The sequence below is a fragment of the Peromyscus maniculatus genome, chromosome 11 (assembly GCF_049852395.1).
Source record: "Peromyscus maniculatus bairdii isolate BWxNUB_F1_BW_parent chromosome 11, HU_Pman_BW_mat_3.1, whole genome shotgun sequence".
Taxonomy (NCBI): domain Eukaryota; kingdom Metazoa; phylum Chordata; class Mammalia; order Rodentia; family Cricetidae; genus Peromyscus; species Peromyscus maniculatus.
The window spans coordinates 88,794,699-88,813,206 of record NC_134862.1 but is presented as its reverse complement, the minus strand read 5'-3'; the positions used below and the strand labels follow the sequence as shown (position 1 = coordinate 88,813,206).

At 50.6% G+C, this 18,508-nt stretch overlaps 2 protein-coding genes across 25 annotated transcripts in view; one reads left to right on the top strand and one right to left on the bottom strand.

Moving 5' to 3' along the window:
• Positions 1-4,240, top strand: part of Coq8a (coenzyme Q8A) — a 29,794-nt gene extending 25,554 nt beyond the window's left edge. For all 4 annotated transcript variants that reach the window (XM_006974193.4, XM_006974194.4, XM_076548080.1 and 1 more), the window contains exons 6-15: positions 116-238; positions 694-779; positions 890-1,030; positions 1,420-1,501; positions 1,585-1,678; positions 1,872-2,013; positions 2,195-2,302; positions 2,419-2,484; positions 2,681-2,767; positions 3,473-4,240. In XM_006974193.4, the coding sequence (XP_006974255.1) occupies positions 116-238; positions 694-779; positions 890-1,030; positions 1,420-1,501; positions 1,585-1,678; positions 1,872-2,013; positions 2,195-2,302; positions 2,419-2,484; positions 2,681-2,767; positions 3,473-3,760 (1,217 nt within the window). In that variant the 3' untranslated portion in view covers positions 3,761-4,240. The remainder of the gene's footprint in view (positions 1-115; positions 239-693; positions 780-889; positions 1,031-1,419; positions 1,502-1,584; positions 1,679-1,871; positions 2,014-2,194; positions 2,303-2,418; positions 2,485-2,680; positions 2,768-3,472) is intronic.
• A 1,053-nt stretch (positions 4,241-5,293) lies between these two features.
• Positions 5,294-18,508, bottom strand: part of Cdc42bpa (CDC42 binding protein kinase alpha) — a 211,874-nt gene continuing 198,659 nt past the window's right edge. For 11 of the 21 annotated variants that reach the window (XM_076548060.1, XM_076548065.1, XM_076548068.1 and 8 more), the window contains 4 exons: positions 15,868-16,053; positions 12,006-12,123; positions 9,360-9,517; positions 8,456-9,011 (listed from right to left, as the gene is read on the bottom strand). In XM_076548060.1, the coding sequence (XP_076404175.1) occupies positions 8,880-9,011; positions 9,360-9,517; positions 12,006-12,123; positions 15,868-16,053 (594 nt within the window). In that variant the 3' untranslated portion in view covers positions 8,456-8,879. Of the gene's footprint in view, positions 9,012-9,359; positions 9,518-12,005; positions 12,124-15,867; positions 16,054-18,508 lie in introns of all 21 variants that reach the window. The other 10 variants (XM_076548064.1, XM_076548071.1, XM_076548072.1 and 7 more) reach the window with 2 other exon arrangements.

Sequence of the window (18,508 nt, the reverse complement as noted above, 5' to 3'; positions counted from 1 at the left end):
TGTGGACACCCAGCAGTTGTGTATATAGGCCGAGTGTCTGTGCCCAGGCATCATGAAGTTTCTCCCAGGCATCCTTGCTAAACCCTGAATGTGTGCCGACCCCCCTGCCCCTCAGGGAAGAAGGCCGTGCTGGACTCCAGCCCCTTCCTGTCCGAGGCGAATGCAGAGCGCATTGTGAGCACACTGTGCAAGGTGCGCGGGGCAGCGCTGAAGCTGGGCCAGATGCTGAGCATCCAGGGTGAGTGGAGGGCTCCGCCCTGCCCCGGCTCGTGGGTGCCGAGGTGTGGGCAGTGGTGGGAGGTGGAGTGGGTCGGTGTGGGAAGGAGATCTGCTGTGGCAGTCCTGGGACATCATCTTCACTAGGAGCCGAGAGCATGCTGCTTGCCTCTGGGTGGTGTCTTGAGAAGCTCTAAGAGGTTGTCACCCTGTGGTGTTGCTCACTGGGAGCTAGTGGAGGAGCTTACAGCTCATCTTTGGGGACCAGTGTGTGACCTCAGAGGAGCCTGGGCCGGCAGAGTGAGGGGAGGGGCCGCATTGGGGGGGTCTTGGGCTCCCCGACGGCTCTGGAGGGCAGGGTGTGAGAACAGGGTGGGCTTACTGCCTCGACTGGGTCCAGTGGTACCTGGGCAGCCTGTTGGCCTGTGCGCACCCCTCCCTAATGGAAGCCCCACTCCGACCTCTCTTGCCGTCCAGATGATGCCTTCATCAACCCTCACCTGGCCAAGATCTTTGAGCGGGTTCGGCAAAGCGCTGACTTCATGCCACTGAAGCAGATGATGGTGAGGTTTGCTCGAGGTGGGGCAGGGAAAGAGTGGGGGGTCTAAGGACCAAGCTGGGTGCGTATCAGGGTGTCCCAGATAACCAGGCCCTGCTCCTGTCTTCTTCCCAGAAAACCCTCAACAATGACCTGGGCCCCCAGTGGAGGGACAAGCTGGAGTACTTTGAGGAGCGGCCCTTTGCAGCTGCCTCCATAGGGCAGGTGCACCTGGCCCGCCTGAAGGGTGGCCGTGAGGTGGCCATGAAGATCCAGGTAGATGTCCCTGTGTGGTGTGCGCCTGTCCACACAGGATTTCGGAGGGTGGGGCCTTTCCCATGTCTCCCGGGACCCCCTGTCTTTCTGTCCTCAGCATCTGGCGCTGGGTGAGCGTTGGCTAGGTGACAAGTTGAGGGGATGAAGCTGTGTCTTAGCCATCTTGGTGCAGGATGGCCGTTACGGCCTATGCTGGGACCAGCTGCTTTTTCTGGGGGTCGAGTAAGGAAAAAGGGAGAGCAGGGTGGCGGTAGGTCAGGTCATGGCAACCTTGTTTGCGTCTTGGCTCTTTCATTCAAGGATCTGGCCCCAGGTGGCTGGGAAGCTAATGGGTAGGGACAGCCTGCCCCACTGCCTCCCCAGGTAACCCCCCCCTTCTCTCCTTGCAGTACCCTGGTGTGGCCCAGAGCATCAACAGTGACGTCAACAACCTCATGGCTGTGCTGAACATGAGTAACATGCTTCCAGAAGGTCAGGCTGGGCTGCAGACACGAGGCGGGTGGGTGGCGTTCTGGGAATGTCCCCGTCCCACCTGATGCCCCTCTCTGGCACAGGCCTGTTCCCTGAGCACCTGATTGATGTGCTGAGGCGGGAACTTGCCCTGGAGTGTGACTACCAGCGGGAAGCTGCCTATGCCAAGAAGTTCAGGTGTGGCTCTTAGGGGGCCCCGGGAGGCTGAGGGGTACTCGGGGGGCAGGCTCCTCTGTTTCTAAGGGTGGATGGCCCTGGGGCCAGGGTGTGGCCACATCCTCCCCCCTGCAGAGTAGGTTTCCTCCCGGTGGGCTCTCCACTTGGGCGCCGTGGAGGGTCCAGACTGGATGCGAACTCTGTCTCCACACAGGGAGCTGCTGAAGGACCACCCCTTCTTCTTCGTGCCTGAGATCGTGGATGAGCTGTGCAGCCCCCATGTGCTGACCACCGAGCTAATATCAGGCTTCCCTTTGGACCAGGCGGAAGGGCTGAGCCAGGAAGTCCGGAATGAGGTGCGCTCAGGCTGTGCGGGGCACCTGATGATGTCAACAGAGACCCTAAGCCCTTCCTGGGGAGGCTGGACAAGGGGGTGATGACTGCATCCTCCTGTTGGGGTGGGATTCAGGAGGCAAAGACTTGGGAGGCCACAAAGCAGTCAGTGCCACCTGACCCAGGTTCCTACCCTGTCCCCAGATCTGCCACAACATTTTGGTGCTGTGTCTGAGGGAGCTCTTTGAGTTCCATGTCATGCAGACTGACCCCAACTGGTCCAACTTCTTTTACGACCCTCAGCAGCACAAGGTAAGCCCCAGCTGAGCCTCACGTGAGGGTCTCCGCAGAGCCCTGGGAGCTCAGACCGGAAGTGGCCCTCCTCTCTCTGCTCACCAGAGCCATAAGTGTCGTATCTCCATCTGTAGGTGGCTCTCCTGGACTTCGGGGCAACTCGGGAATATGACAGATCCTTCACTGACCTCTACATTCAGGTAAGACCGGGAATGGAGCCTTGGCCCGCGTATTTCAGAGGCCAAGAGCCAATGCTGGGGATTCAAAGTGTGGGAGAGCCTCCTGGAGTTGGCCACAGCCTGTCGGGTCCCCCAAACTGGCTGTGGATGCCAGGCCAAGGGTTGGCAGGCACACAAGAGGATTGTAGTAGGGCAGGAGCCTCTCTCTTCTGCCCAGGTCATCCGGGCTGCTGCTGACCAGGACAGGGAGGCCGTGCTGAAGAAATCCATAGAGATGAAATTCCTCACTGGCTATGAGGTCAAGGTGAGTGAGCCACCCAGGCTAACATTGGGAGGGAGGTCCAGGCCCAGCTCCCTGTAGACACAGCTGTCTTTCCTTAGTACCTGAGCACCAGCTGCTCTTGGAGGCCTCCTTATGCCCAGCATTCTGAAAACCTGGCATTCTGTAGGAAATGTGCAGAGTGGAGACAACCGTGTTGCTTAGGGTCAGCACTTTGTGCTGCCTGCTCTGCTCACCCTGGCCGCCAAGAGGCAGGGGATGGCTTGCTCGGGTGGCCCGAGTGCCCAGGCCTTTAGAGCCTCTTCACCCAGCAGCTACTGGGAGCTGACCTTCCCTGACCTGAGTGCACCGTCAGGATGGCTGTGCATTCCAAGCTTCAGGATCAGTCCCCACCTGGGCGCCCCTTGTCCCTTCAGTGCTCTGCTGATAGGTACTTGTCACGCGTCCCGTGCCTGGCAGGGCACTGTCCTCAGAGTGGCGGGCCCTGCCTCGTCTGGATCTGTAGTTTGACTTTGGGAAGACAGAAATAGTGTAGGAGCGAAGGCCTCTGCACTCCACCCTGGCTCACATGGAAGCTGTCAGTGGTCTGTGCCTGCCTGGTCTGGAGGGTTGGGGTTGTACCTGGTACCGTTTATGGGACCCAAACCATCCTGTCACCTCTCTGGTGTCCTCCAGACCTGGGGCTGGGGGGTTCTAACCAGGTCACCTCCACCCTTCTTCTTGGTGTAGGCCATGGAGGATGCCCACCTGGATGCCATCCTCATCCTGGGGGAAGCCTTTGCCTCAGAAGAGCCTTTTGACTTCGGCACCCAGAGCACCACCGAGAAGATCCATAACCTGATCCCCGTCATGCTGAAGCACCGCCTCATCCCTCCACCCGAGGAGACCTACTCCCTGCACCGCAAGATGGGCGGGTCCTTCCTCATCTGCTCCAAGCTCAAGGCCCGCTTCCCCTGCAAGGCCATGTTCGAGGAAGCCTACAGCAACTACTGCAGGGCGAAGTCCGGGATGCAGTAGGGTGGGCGTGGGCCAGGCTCGGCCAGGCAGAGGGAGGTGCTGAGCAGGAGCCACGGCCTCCATGAGGAGGGAGTGAGCAGCGTGGAGACCCGCCATTGCTTCTGCACTGTCCAGCCAAAGAGGCAGGCTGTGTGTCCACCAGAACATGGAGCAAAGCAAGACTGACGGCTAGCTGGCCTTGTAGAGTGCAGCTTTGTGTGTTTCTGGGTGAGCTTGTGTCCCTGCCCTTGGCCACCCCAGCCTGTGGCCTGGAACTAGCAGCTCAGGACAGTAGGGCAGCCACCCTAGCTGGGTCTCAGCATGGACAACAGATCCTTTGCAAGGGCAAAGCAGGGCTGCCACTGAAGGAGCAGCGGGCTCCAGCATGTTCCAGGAGAGGTAGTTACTACCCCGCACCAGGGGATCATCACAGGCTCTGTTTGTTTATATGTCTTGTAATCACACGTTCACACCCTTACGTCCAATAAAGTGTGTTGGGGACTACCGTTTCCTATGTGTTCTGTGGACCCTGGGAATGAGGTGGCTCCACTTATGACCTGGATGGCGGGCTTCACCTGTACAGTCTCTGCTCCAGAACATCTGTTGCTGTTGGTGGGGACAGAACGTGGCAACACAGGCAGACATGGATTTTTTTGCATTCCTGTCTCTGACCTCAGGGCTTCACTGGCACCGGGGATTGGGCCTAATGCCTTACAGATGTGAAGCAAGTGGTCTACCACCGAGTTGTACCCTCAGCCTGTTCACTTTTGAGACAAGCTCTCAATAAGCTGCTCAGGCAGGCCTCGAACTTGTAACCCTCTTGCTTAGCCTCCCAAGTAATTAGGATCACAAGTTTGAGCCACTAGGCTTCTTCGGCAGTTTAGAGAAAACAAGCTTGCGGGTCCAGTGGCTGGAGAAGAGCAGGCACTAAGAGGTGGGACTTGGGACAGAACAGTGTGCCCTTCAAGTCCATGCTGCATCTGCCCTGACTAGGCCTGGCTGACTACCACCCTGCACCAAACGGCTCACTGTGCCTTTTAAGGAGGAGTTTGACTGGACCATGGTGCTCTTGTCCATGTCACAGACTATCTTTGTGGAAAGTTTGCCAAGTCCTGTCTCCAAGATGCTGCCTTTGAGGCCCAGGGTAACCTTGGGATCTGCAAGAGTCCCAGTGGCCAGAGGGGTCTGAGTGACTCCCCGCATGCCAGCTCCATCACTGTAACTCACCAAAACAGGGACCCAGTGCTTCCAGGCAGCTGGAAGCTTCACTCCAGACAACCTTGAATCTCAAGTGCCTTCCGAGTGGGGCCCGGCAGCCTAAAGCAATGACTGAGATGTTCTTATTAAAGGGAGGGAGCCGAACACTTCCAGGGATTTGAATGTTCTTCTCACCTGAGCTCCAAGGGCAACTTAAAAAGTCCCAGGTCAAACCCCAGGAGCGAACTGACCTGTGCCCTCTGGGTATATAAAGAAGAGGCCCGGAGGAGGGACCAGCGAGCCAGGAACTCCTCATACTCTTTACACAGGGAAAGAAAAAGACAAAATACTCAGTCCTAACAGTTCCTTATTTTATTGCAGTACATCAAAGTCTGGTTAATTAGGTGACACCAACATAAAATATTGGTGAGAAATTCTTTGTTACATTTTTTACTATCCCACCTTAAATAATTCTGTGCAAAAGAATCCATGTCATGGTCTGGTAGCAGACACGCTCTCAGGAAGTCCCCTAAGACATCAAGGGATGAAACCAAACCAAATGAATGATAAGAGGCCAAAGCAGTATCTTCCCTTCCACACACACTGGTCAGCATCATAGTCTAAACAAAAATTACACCTAGGCCATGCAAAACTGTACAATAATATTACAATGAGAAAAAAATCCTAAAAATTTATAAAATAAATGACACTATACTATCAAACAAAAAGGCAGGTCATTTTGTCTTCAGTGGCATCGAGGCTGACGTGTGGCAGTCAGTCTCCTGAAACTGTAGTACGGCCCTGTTGTAACGCTGTCCCTGCGACGGGGCCATGGGATGCTGGAGCTGCAGGAGACCCCCTCACTGCAGCAGGGCTCCACAGGGAACTCGGGACTTGCAAAGACTGAAGGGTTCAACAAGGAGTGAGCCACTCAGGGTGAAGTGAGATGCTGTGCAGCCAGGCCAGGTTGGAAAGGGGCAGGGCTGGCCAGGTGGGACTGGATAGGGCCAGCGGTCTTGGGCAAAGCATGGCCCGCAACAGGGGAGTCACGCTGTTGTAAGTGTGCCCGTTGTTGTGGGCAGGGCGTGTTGGCTAGGTCTACTGAGCTGGGAGAACCGAGTTTGTGGTCACTGCCAAGGCTGCATGTGAGCTGCTGCATGTGGGAGTAGATGTCTGCCCTCTGCTCTAGCTTTTCCTTAATGATCCCTGAGGTTCCACACAAGCCAGCCAGCTTTCTTAGAGATCGATGTGGCCACTACGTTCTAGAATGACAGGAGTCTAACATGGAAGAGAAGAGGCGGAGGGAAGGGCTGGTGGGAAAGACAGGGATTTCAGATGCTCCCTTTCAGCTTGGCTATGGGAATTCTCAGGAAAGCCACATGGGTCATTTGTAGTCATCCCCTCAGTCTTCAAGCTGTGCGCACTGGGAAAGAACGCAAATGGCTAAGCACAGGGAGTGTGGACACAAATAGAGATACTTTAAGTGAAATCTGCTTTAGCAATCATTGACAGGAAGGCTTTCGGTTTGGCAAAAACCAAAACCAAAACCAAAACTGTAATATATTTGTATACCTATCCCGAACCCACATAACAGGTTAGCCAGAATTCAAGGGCCAATAGCAAATGGGCTGGACATAGCACCAAGTACTAACCAGAGACACTGCCAGAAATGGCTCTGAATGCCATTTTTTCCCATTTAGAGATCAATCCCTGCTGCTCCACACTTTCAGGTACCTTGCATGGGGTAGGGAGTGATTTTCAGCAGGGCCACAGGCCTTTTCTCTGCCTCTGTTATCCACTGCTCTGAGGGACCTTTGTTTCTGTCCCCTGGAAGCCTGTCCACCATCTTTCCTCCTCCTCCACAGTTCCGGACAGGAACACTGCATATAAGGCTGGGGAAAGTCAGACGTGGTCATCAGGAGGACCCCACCCCACACTCTGGGCCAGGGCTGCTGTTACGATGCCTGGATCTGTGACTGCAGGGGGAAATCCAATCCACAGGGGACACAGGGTGGGGGGTGGGGGTGGGACTCACTGCAATGGAGCTGGACTTCAGAGGGTTAGACGTGACTCTAAAGGGTCCTTTTACAAACAAGCACCTTAGTAACAAAAATCTGCAATTGGTTGCCAAAGCTACAAACAAAGGCTCAGGGTGAGTCCTGTCAGTCTCGGCCTGGTCGATTTTCTGCCTAGGAAAGAGAGGGAAGGACTGAGGGGAGAGCGGCCAGTTCTATCAGGCCGAGTGCCAAGTTCAAGCAGACAACAACAACAAGGCTCTGACCAAACTCAAGATCTGACCCTTATTTCTGGATGTACACAAATATGTTTATGATACTTCTTTTCCAAAAGCAAAACGAGTCGGATTAAAATGACACAATGCCCATCCCAGATGAAATGCACTCATGTCTGAGCCAGTGGAGAATCTAGAACGTGTCAAAGCTGCTGCTGAAGAAGACCCTACCAGATGTGTTTCCGTCTGTTCCCCTCCCTGAACTCTAACCTCCTACGGAAGGCAGCCCACCTCGGGAGTCTGGCCCGCAGGGCCTGGCAGCATGCTGTGCCAAGTGCCAGCATGCCAGGCAGGTTACGACTTTGGAAATCTGTTTTAGGTGTGGTTAAGGTGGGGGAAATAGTGGCTCTTTCAACCCCCAAGAGGTGAAAACGAAGAGTGGCGGGGCCTCCTTATTTGCACGGGATATTGTAGTCTCCATCTTTTTTTCTGTGTTCTCAGCTGGTGAAACGTGGGTCGAGATGAGTTCTGGTCTCCATCTTGCTTTCTTGGACAAGTACAGCAGCAGGTATTCCGAATGGAGGCTGGCTGACAACCCATGGCAGCCAGCACCCCTGAGCCTATGCACAGGCTCCACGGTCCCCTCACATGGGAAGGCATATTTGGTCAAGGCTGTTCAAGCCCATGCTTCTGAGGTTTCACATGATTTAGTAGGAGAAAGAAGCCCTTCCCCCAGGAGTGCGTGTGAGGAAGTTCACAACTACCCTAACCAAACAGGCTCCTCACTGGGAAGCTGTGCCCAGTTCAGACAGACTCACTGCAACCTAGGAAGGAACAGGAATTGGCCAGGACAAAAAAAAAAAAAAAAAAAAAAAAAACCAGCTACATGAACTATTAGATGATCTTCAGAAGCCATGACTCTCTCCCTGTGCCCTTTACGATGGGAAGGAAGGGTCAGAAGATGACAGAATTGTCTTTCACATTCAACTGTGCGAGATATCAAAATATAGTAAGAGGGGGACATGTTCAAATCCATCACTAGAGAAAGAAATGCCTTGGGAGGCAAGTGTGCCTCGGAGTGATTTCGACGCCACCTGTGGTGTCCGGGTCACACCCACCAATGGCACCAACCTCCAAACAAACATTCCTTAGATTTCCCCATGATCTCAGCTGCCCACACTTGGGGACAGATACCACGGGGCCCTGACTTCTGATCTCTTTACAAATGTCACTGGAGGCCTTTCTACCCTGTATATGACTCAGCTGGGAAACAGACAAGAAACAACACATTTCTTTAAATTAAATGATCTTTCTTATATACGCATCCATCTTTCATCGAACACAAGATGCTTCTTTGACTATATACATTCAGTATTTAACTTCTACATTTATGTATTTATTTAAACTCTGTATTGTAGTAAAATATGCATTGTTTTAAGTCGTGAGGATTTATTCCTGGCAACAGTCGGGCTGACGCTCATGGAGGCTGCTGGGCGCTACGTGAGGACTACGGTGAGAGGTGAGACCACAACCTGTCTACTCTTGGCGCTGCGTCTGCGCAGTCTGTCTACGGAAGCTACCTGGAGGGGGAGGGGAAAGCGGGCCTGGCTGCGGAGGAATCCTCAGCGCAGTAGCGCGGAAGGCGACGCTGCCGCCGCCAGGCACGTTGTCCGGTGCAGAGTCCCTGCCTGTGGCCACAGCGCGGTCCTGGGCTCACGGGTCCCAGCTCCCGCGGTCTGTGCTCTCCAGGGAGAGGCTCTTGGTCTTTCGGGGTGAAACGGGGCTTGGGGGGCTGCTCAGGTTGGAGCTGTTGGAAGCTGTGGAATGCCTTGGAGAATCGGAGTCCTGCAAAACAAAGCACGAGTGAGCAGCTGAGGGCCAACCCTCCGGAGGACACTCGCTCCTCTAGACCCCCTCCAGTGCCCACACCCCCACCTTCTCTCCTGTCAGCACAGACCCTCTGTGAGATGATTGGAGGACACGGACGGGGGGACACACGGGGACGGGGACACACACACACACACACACACACACACACACACACACACACCACGGTCGCCTTTCATTCAAGAGATTAGAAGCTTAGAGCTTCTGGGAAGGCGCAGCTCGCACGCACGTGACAGTCCTTGCCCTTCAGAGGCAATGCAAGGTGGCGATGAGCCTGGACCAAGCCCCGGCCTTTTACCCATTTACCTCTCCATCATAGTCCCTGGCGGGGGCGTCACTTCCTTGGTCCATGCCTCCCGATGACAAGGAGCCCTCGGAGGGAGAGGGCATGGGCTGTCGCTTTGTGTTGTAGCTTCCTCCAGAGAACTCCCTCTTTAGTGCACTGCCATTCTGGGCTGACGACCCTACAGGACAGCGTTGGGAAGAGCTATGTATTGGGAAGAGGCCACTCCTGTACCAAGTGTGCAGGCTGCCGGGAGGACAAGACATCCACCCCTCCTGTACCAAGTGTGCAGGCTGCCGGGAGGACAAGACATCCACCCCTCATTAGGGGCAGGAAGGAAGCCCAGTGCTGAAGGTTGCTGCGGTCGCTCGCCCTCTGGCTGCTGTTTGGACTGTACTCCTCCCCAGGCCATGTGGAACCCCCAGCAGGCTCCTAGGAGAGGGGCAGCATTCCCAGCACCCAGTTGTCCCCAGGCAAACACTGCCTGTCAGAAGCTCTCAAAGGAAACCCGAGGAAGCGCTCCTGCTTCTCAGCCCAAGAGCAGCAGGCCATGGAGCTTCTTTGTGAGCACACCTTAGAGATGAACACACAGCAAGGCGGCCAGCATCCCTGACAGCAAGAGGAGACGAGAAGGGGCCTCTGGAGACCGAGGAGCACTGTTAGAGCCCACTCAAAGCTCTCCACGGCCCTCACCAGCTTTAGTTTCTGCTTAAGAAAACTATTTACCAAGTGTCAGTAATGGCCAAGGGCACTGTAAGTTACAGATGGACTGTTTCATCATTTTGCTGATTTTATGCCTTTTACATTAAGAATCTGACAAAAATGTCACCCAGTGACTGCATGTCTGGCTATGACCACCAACTGCGCTAAGGGCCTTGGCAGGAGAGTGAGACCACTTCTAGGCTGTAGTCTGCATACTGCCTAGAATGAACCTCTGAACCTCACTTCAGCTACTCTAAGATCTCCATCATCCTAGGCCCCATCATTACCCACAATCCTCACTAACAAATCCAAAGTCCCTGAAAGACAAGTGGGTTTTTGTTGAAGTTCCATGCAAATTCATGTGACGGCAGCAGCCCATGAGAATGGACTGGAGCCATGCTGGTGTTATGAAGGCCACCTTTATCATGAATGGAGGGCGGGAATGGTCTGCTCAGAACTGTTGTTACATAAATTAATATCAGTGTTTGTAATTCTGAGGTAAATCAACCTGAGCGAGGGTAATAGCCATCCACACATGGATGCTGGTTAGTCTACCGGAGTTCTCAACCTGGTGACCCGGAGCCATGGTTTAAACCCACCAGCAGTCCTGGCTTCCACCATGCAAAGGTTAACACAGTGACTGCCATTTTTCCGACTGGCTGGGTTTTGCATTACACATTGGCTCAGGATGATTTTAGGAGATGATAGCAAGGCACGTTCAATGTTCAACTTCTGCAAATGCACTAAGACTCCTGAAAATGCTCTTCTATCCGAGGCCACTTCCCAAGTGGGCACCTCTCTGTTGTCAGACAACATGTGGTCCCTCCCAGGAAGAGACAGCAGTCATGTGCTGAGTCCAGTGCTGAGCAGCATGTCCACTCTGGTCCCTGTGGTGATGACACATGGTGACATCACAGCTGTCTCCAGGCTCTAGACTGTTGCCCTGCACAGGAACGAGATCTCCTAGAGACACTGTCTAGCACACACTCCGCCTGCCTTTCATTCTGTTCCTGCCTCTGTCCCTCAGCTCCCTGGCTCCTCAGGGGAAGTCAGTGCAAACCCACTCGCCACCACACAGCAAGGCCCATCTCATGAGGAGGGAGCCTTCAACCAAGTTAGTGCAGAAGTACGGCCTGCAAGCCCAGGGCTGAGCTTGGGCTGCAGTCTCCAGCCACAGGAGAGTGGCTTTGAGTCGAGTGCAGCCTTATGAAAGGCTCCCAGAAGCCATGTGAGATAATAAATTAGTGTCTGTCTAGTCTTCCTGTCTCCCTCCCCCGCTTCTCTTCCCCACCCCGCTTCCCTTTCTCGTCAGGGTCTCAGTCCACGGCCCAGGCTGGACCCTCACTGTTCTCCTACTCCAGACCCTTGTGCTGCCCCAGCCAGCCGGTTCAGTCTCGTGTGTTTCTAAGTTGTGGGCGTTTGCTAGGCTGCAGTAACAAATATGGCACAACGGAACCTAAGGATGCCTGGAAACAGAACAGTCCAGAAACCAATGTTCACTGATTAAACAACAAAGGTATCAGGACAATCCAAGAGTACAGCGTAATGAACAAGTTTTCTGACTGAAAGACTTGGACTTAGGAAAGTGGATTTAGTGCAGTTAGCTCCTCTCAGCCATCAGTGGTATGGGAGTGAAGAAAAGCTTTGTTGGGGTCCCAGGTGTCAGCATACAGATGGGGTCTGCCAGATGCTCAAAGCTGATGCACAGTCCGTCCATAAGCCATTATGGAACCACCACAGCCCCAAATGAACTCGGCGAGATTGTGCATATTCTTGCACACTTAGGCATGCTGCTGTGAGCATCAGTGATTACTTCCATCCAGGGGGACAAGGGGCCCCATCAGCTCGACTAAGAAGTTGCTCCCGGGCAAGTAACTCAGCCGTCCCAAGCGACACATTTTCTCTGTGGTCTCACCTCCTCCCTACCATGACCACTTAGCAAAGCTTCTTCCCATCTGGCCACTTACGTGCAGACAGGCCACTGCTGGCACTCATGGAGCGGCCTGGTTCAGGGCGGGACTTGGTGATGGAGGGAATACTGACGGAGCCACTGAATACTGTCCGGCTTTCCTGAGGACGTGGGTTCTAAGACACAAGAGAGGCGGAGACTTCAGCCAGAGAAACACAGGTTTTTGTGCAGACATTCTGCCTTTCACTCTGATCCTCAAGACACGAAGTGAGACAGCGTGGGGAGCAACAAGGACCCAGTCTTTCTCACCAGCAGGACTTTGAAGCCCTGGCATGAAAGGAATCTCACCCCCGCCAAGGAGTACTTACCAAAAAACAGATTTTTGGTTGTGAGAATGTTATATAGTTAGCTAAGAGCGAAGTGCAGAATTACGTGGACATTTGCAGATAACGGGACATCTTTGACTACAGATGAGATGATTTACTTAAGAAACCTAAGGAAGCCAATTCTGTTAACTCACCAGACACTACTAACAATTTGCTGTTTCCTATCCACATTTTCTTTTAAATGTTTACGTTTTTGTGGTGTGTGCGCGCGTGCGTGTGTGCACACGTGCGTGCGTGTGCGCGTGTACAGGGGTCAGGTGACAACCTTCAGGTACCAGCCCTCGCCTTCCCACTAGTCTGCAGCTGTCTCTTTCCCACAGGTTGGCAGGGCTCTCGGCACACGAGCTTGTTTGATGGGTGCCGGGGATCTGGACACTGCTCACCAAGCCTGCACATCAGCCTTTTTCCCAAGCAGCCCTTTCCTCAGCACCCCTCTTTTTTTCCAAAGAAAGATTTCCAAGTTTCCCCCATCCTATCACACTTCTTCTCAGTGCCACAGAACACAAAATGAACTAGTGTATTTTAAAATGCTATACCAGTTTGCCCACCTCGCTGGTTCAAGACCAGTAAGTCTTTCAGCACATGGTGCCGGGAAACGTGGCCTTCTTCTAGCAGGTCCAGAGAATCAGCTAGAGAAAGGCACCCACAAAGGGCACCACTCTCCGGTGGCGTGACTGAGGCTTTCCGTTAGTCAGGGTCGAGAGGGTCGAGCTCACTTCAATGCTCCCTCAAGGTTCAGCAAGAAAAAAGGCCCGACTGCTTCAAGCCCCTGTCTTCCCTGCCCTCCTCTCTCCCGTTCCTCTCTTAGCTCAGGCTAGTCTACGTAAGCCAAGGATGGCTTAGAACCTCTGGTCCCTCCCAAACATTTATGGAACCGGGGAATGAACTCAGGGCTTTACGCATGCCAGGCAAGTGTTCTCTCTGAGACACAGTGAACCATCAGGCCATGTTCTACATATTTCATTTCATGTCTTCACGTCTGCCTCTGGAACACAGAGAGACAGAGAACACTGTGGGAAGGCACTCCTTCATCCCGAATTACCCTGCCTTGTCTGGGGTGCGGCTCCAGCTTGCTCATTTGCTCAGGAAGCATACAGTTCATGACTGTTTCCAGCGCTGTTTCCTTAGGTGATATGCTATTTCTTATACTGACTAAAATTATGACCAACACTTCGCTCCAGCACATAAAATAGGCACTGAAGATATTTACTGGACAGATGACTAGATTACATCTGCAACTCCCATTTCCTGCTTCAGGCATTAGATTAATTCAGCTGGTGATTAATAAATTTCAGATTACGATCCTCTCCATAGATGATACTACACTTTAGTTCATACTGGTTTGTGTATAAATTTTAAAGACACGGAATCCACTTTATATAATTTGGGAAGAATAATATTTTTTGGGAACCAATAAATGGTAGTAATTCTTAAAAAAATTGTGCACACACATAAGCATATGCATGCCACTGTGGGTGGTCAGAGGTCAGCTTTGGGAGCTGGTGCTCTCCTTCACTGTAGGTTCTGGGGGTCAAATCCATATTGTCAGGCTCAGTGGCAGGCGTTTTTACCCACTGAGCCATGACGCAGGCCTCCAATTCTTCTAATTCTCACTAAGCTGACCCATACGCTAACACAGCTGTCTCTGCTACAACATGCCAAAGATCAAACAATTTAAAACAAGACCTATGAAATGAGGCAAAAAAAAGAACAAAGCAACAGGAAATCTAGTAGTGAATGTGGTTAGATAGTTTTGGTCGTGAATAAGGTCTAGAACTGGACACCCACTGCCCAGTTACCCATGTGACTGACACCCCTGAGAGGTGACGCTCTGGGTGTGTCTGCAGCATGGGGCTTTCCCACACACCTGCAGCCCTGAGAGAAGACCACAGCAGACAATCCAAACATCAATGCCATCCGAAGATGTCCTCACGCTAAAGGCTGGCTGGCTCGCTGGTCCCCAATTCAACATTGCTATTTTGGTTCCTATACCAGATCTGCAAAGTCCATGTAATTCTGTGTGTTATTTGTTTAAAGAAAATAGTTTGCCTTATTTTATCCAGGAAAATTAAAAGAATTAAAGCCACGGCAGTCCAAGGCGGCGGCAGCCTAGCATTTGCACACATAGGACAACCTTATGAGACACAGCAACACGAGCAAGCATGGCCAAGAGGGGCTGCGGGGAGACAGGAACTGCCGGGGCCCAGCTGCACTTCGAAGCTAAGAGGGGTTGCTACTCTTTGCTCTAAAATAAACCTACCCTAGAACAAACGACTGAGGACAAGCTTCTAAAATATGTCAGCAACCGAGACTGAAAACTAAAATGCTAAATCATCTAGTCAATGATACAAACTTCACTGAACTATAACAAGAAGTCCAGCTCTTTGGACTCTCTGGTTAAAGCTATGCTAAGAAAGGCACCGCTCAGCTTGGCTGGGGCAGGCAGGTTCTCTCACAGGAAGGTCCTGACTGACTGGATGATTCCTTGGAGTCCCCTTCCTGCTGCAAGCAAACTAAGGCTGATTTTATTACAGTAATTCTGTCAAGTAAGACATTCAGAGAGTATTATAATTTAATGTCAGTGACATTTAAAACAATTTAAAATAATTTGCTAATACAAAAATAAGCTTTTAACCCTCTAATGTTCTTACTGGAAAACTACTATATTACAAATTTTAAAAATAGATATTACTATTTTACTAACTTGGGGGCATTACAGAAAATAAGTTTGCATGGTATAACCCAAATATTTTAATACCCATAAAACTAACTTCCCTTGAAATTCATATATGAATTCATTACTTGATAAAATAGATACTCTGCTTAACATCCGTTTCAATGCCTGGCCAATGGAACAACATTGTGGGGATGAATGACAGGACCAGGGGCACCATGCTTCTTTAGGGGCAGCAGCTTTTTTTTTTTTTTAAGTTTTATTATCTTGGGTGTTGGTTGCAATTAAATCCACACCAATAACTCAAAGATTTGTAAAAACTGACTTTAACTTTAGAACTTTTCCTGTTACTTTCTCAGTATTTATAACATTGCTTTGGAGACTTTTGGTAGGTCTATGGATAAGCTCTACACAGACCTTAATCTCATCCAGGGATGAGTTCAGGACTGAAGTGGTTATAAGTAAAGAGCTATTAAAAAATTCAGAAATTCAGGAGCCCTTTTATGTTTGTTTTAAAAGAATAAAGATCCAGTTGTAGCTGGTTTTGTTTGTTTTTGTTTTAACATGGTATCCAGAATGGAAAATAACATACTTGGAAAACTCTCCAACAAAGATCATACTCTATAAAGTTGCTTTGGATTAACAGAACAGAAACCCTGTATTCCTCCATATTTCCCTCAGAAGAAGAAACAAGACAGGCTGAGAAGAGGAGGAAGAGGAGGATAAACAGGAGAAGACAAAAGGTAGTTGAAGCTGCCAGCTCAGGAGGAAAGGGCAGCCACTCCTCAAGGCACGCCTTCAGTGGTTAGCAAAGGCACACGTGGTTAGTGAAGGCTAGCCCCGGACTCAGCTGTTCATACCCTCAGAGTCACAGAATGTGGTGTACCAGGGGCAGAGCGCAGGGACGGGAGGTGCTCAGGGTTTATGGAATCAGGAGAGAGAAACTGTTCAGCAGAACTGACAGTCATGTGATAGATGTGCTCAAAGTTGCTCGGAGAGGAGATCAGACCGGAGTGGTGATGAGGGGACGGATAAGGGAAACCTGGCTAGCAAAACAAAGAAAGGAGAAAAAGGCGTAAGGTGGCCAACTGGATCAGATCAGTGACACCAGACAACACGCACACAAAGGACAAGGCAGTGAAATTCTTTCGGGCCTCAGAGAGTTCAATTCTATAACCAGTTACTCCACACAGCGGATTCTCAGAAGATCACTTCAGGATAACATCCGTCCCCTTTTACCAGTTGAGTGAGGAGCAGCATGGCTTCCAGCATCCAAGGAGCTTTCAGTCGTCGGGGTTTTCTTACGTGATACAACAAAAGCCTTGCAAAGGTCCCCCAAATACCCAGCACAGAATCAGCTGGAGACAGTTAAAAGGACAAGGAGCCTCACACTGTTTCTACCTAGAAAGGTACAAACCTGCTTCCTCAGACTCTACAGCCAGTTCTCAGTTCTGGAGTTACAGACCTATGACATGCCCTGGCTTTTAGTGATCTTATTTTCCTATAATAAAGACAGTGACAATTGTGGACTACACTACTCCTGGTTGGCTTGTAAGCAGTCCAGCTCGTGTCCATCTAGACACCCCAAAGAACAAGTTTGTTTTCAACAAGGGGAAATTATGCCTTTGAATGTTCAAGTGTGTTTTTTAAAAGGCAAATAATCTAACCGTGAAGTTACAGAAAAAAATCTGAAGAGAAGGCTTCATATCTCCCGATAAATATTTACTTATGAATGAACACCTGGGCGATGCCACTCAGTGGCCAGCCATTTCCTATAGTGGAGATTTTTCAAGTTTAGATCTGGAAGAGCAGCTGTTCACAGAACACGCCATCCCTGCACTCCAGGAAAACTGAAGGATGTGCTGAGGAAAATGCCTTACTGTAAAGTATGGACCGTCCAAGTGAGCCAAGATGCCGAAAAAATGCTCAGGACTCATGGAAGCCTAAAAGAAAGGCTTCTCTATATGTGAAGTGCTCTTCTTTTAGAAATGTGAATAGAACCAGTATTTTCTAAGGCTGTTTCCAAAAAGAAAATATACTGACGTGTTTCTCCCTCTCTATCTCTATTCATCCATCTGTCCATTGTCAGTCCATCCATCCATCCATCCATCCATCTTTGACTTTAAGAAACAAAAGTATCTTTTGGAGGGAAGGTGCTATGGGTGTTGTAGACTGAGCCTGGGCCCTCCACGCATACACTATCAAGGAAACACTTCACCACGGAGCTGCACTCCCAATTGAAGAAGAAAGATGACTCCTTAAAGAGGTGAGTGAGTTCACGTGCTGAGTTCATTAGGAACTTTAGGAACAGGTAAAACACATGGTGCCAGGAATTCGCTGACAAACCCCACAGTGGTAAATTATTCTCATGTTAGGTTGGAGAAAAATGTTCCTGTGTTTGTAGCAACCACTCAACAACAACTACAGGTAAATAAATGGTAAAGAAGACTCAAGGAAGCTAATTCAGTATATCTTCTAAGACTCACAGATCACTTTATATTAATTGTTTATCTTCTCTCCACTCACTAGGACAGAAATGGATACAAGAGGCAAGAAAGTGATTCTTTCAAGCTTTCCTGCCCTTTCCAGACTTAAGATGGAAGCAATCTTATTTCAGGAGATTGGTACAAATGAAGTGGTTACTTTCTAAGGTCTTAAGGATTTCACAGGAACATGATAGTGACTTGAATACAATCAGATATACAAACATCCAGGGTACGTATGTTCTTTGAACAGATGGTAACATGGCTTTGGGACTTGAAAGCTTTTATAAATGTTACTAGATGAATGTAATTCATCCTTTTTGGGAGGGACAATCATGATCCCATCTGAGCGGACAGAGCACACTGAGGTGACACCGCACTGAAACGCGAGCTCTCTATCCGATGTGAGCACTCGCACTGACATGCCCCGGGCCGTGCTGTCCAGCAGCATCTACTCCTAGACACACACGGTCCTGGGCACAGAGTCAGTGCCAAGTGACTGAACGCTAAAGCAGGGCTTCAGAGAACCAGGGCACTCAGATCCTTTGATGTGCAATGAGAAAAGTCATGTGGAAATAACAGGGACCAAACAGGAAATCTCTGCCGCCTACGTGTGCACATGAGGAGACAGCATCATAAATATACAACAACATCTTACTGGAAATATAACAGTGTTTATCTTACACAATAAGAAAAATTGAAGGAATAGAAGACACATTTAAAAACAACTGAACTGGCGGGGAAAAAGGACTAGTGTTACTCTGGAGTGCGGGTTTGGGGAGGTGGCTGCGGAGTTAACAAATCAGGTGACAACAAATACCCCAAACTAATCAGTCTAATTAGAATCAGTGGCCAGCATGGGAGGTCACATCAATGGAGCCAGCTGGGGGGTGAAGGGCAAATATAATTGAAATTGTTTTGCTAAATAATAAATAAAATAATTCAACAACAATAACAAAAATGTAACTTTCTGGTGGGCATGGTGATGGATACCTGGTGCACCTAGAAGGCTGAGGCA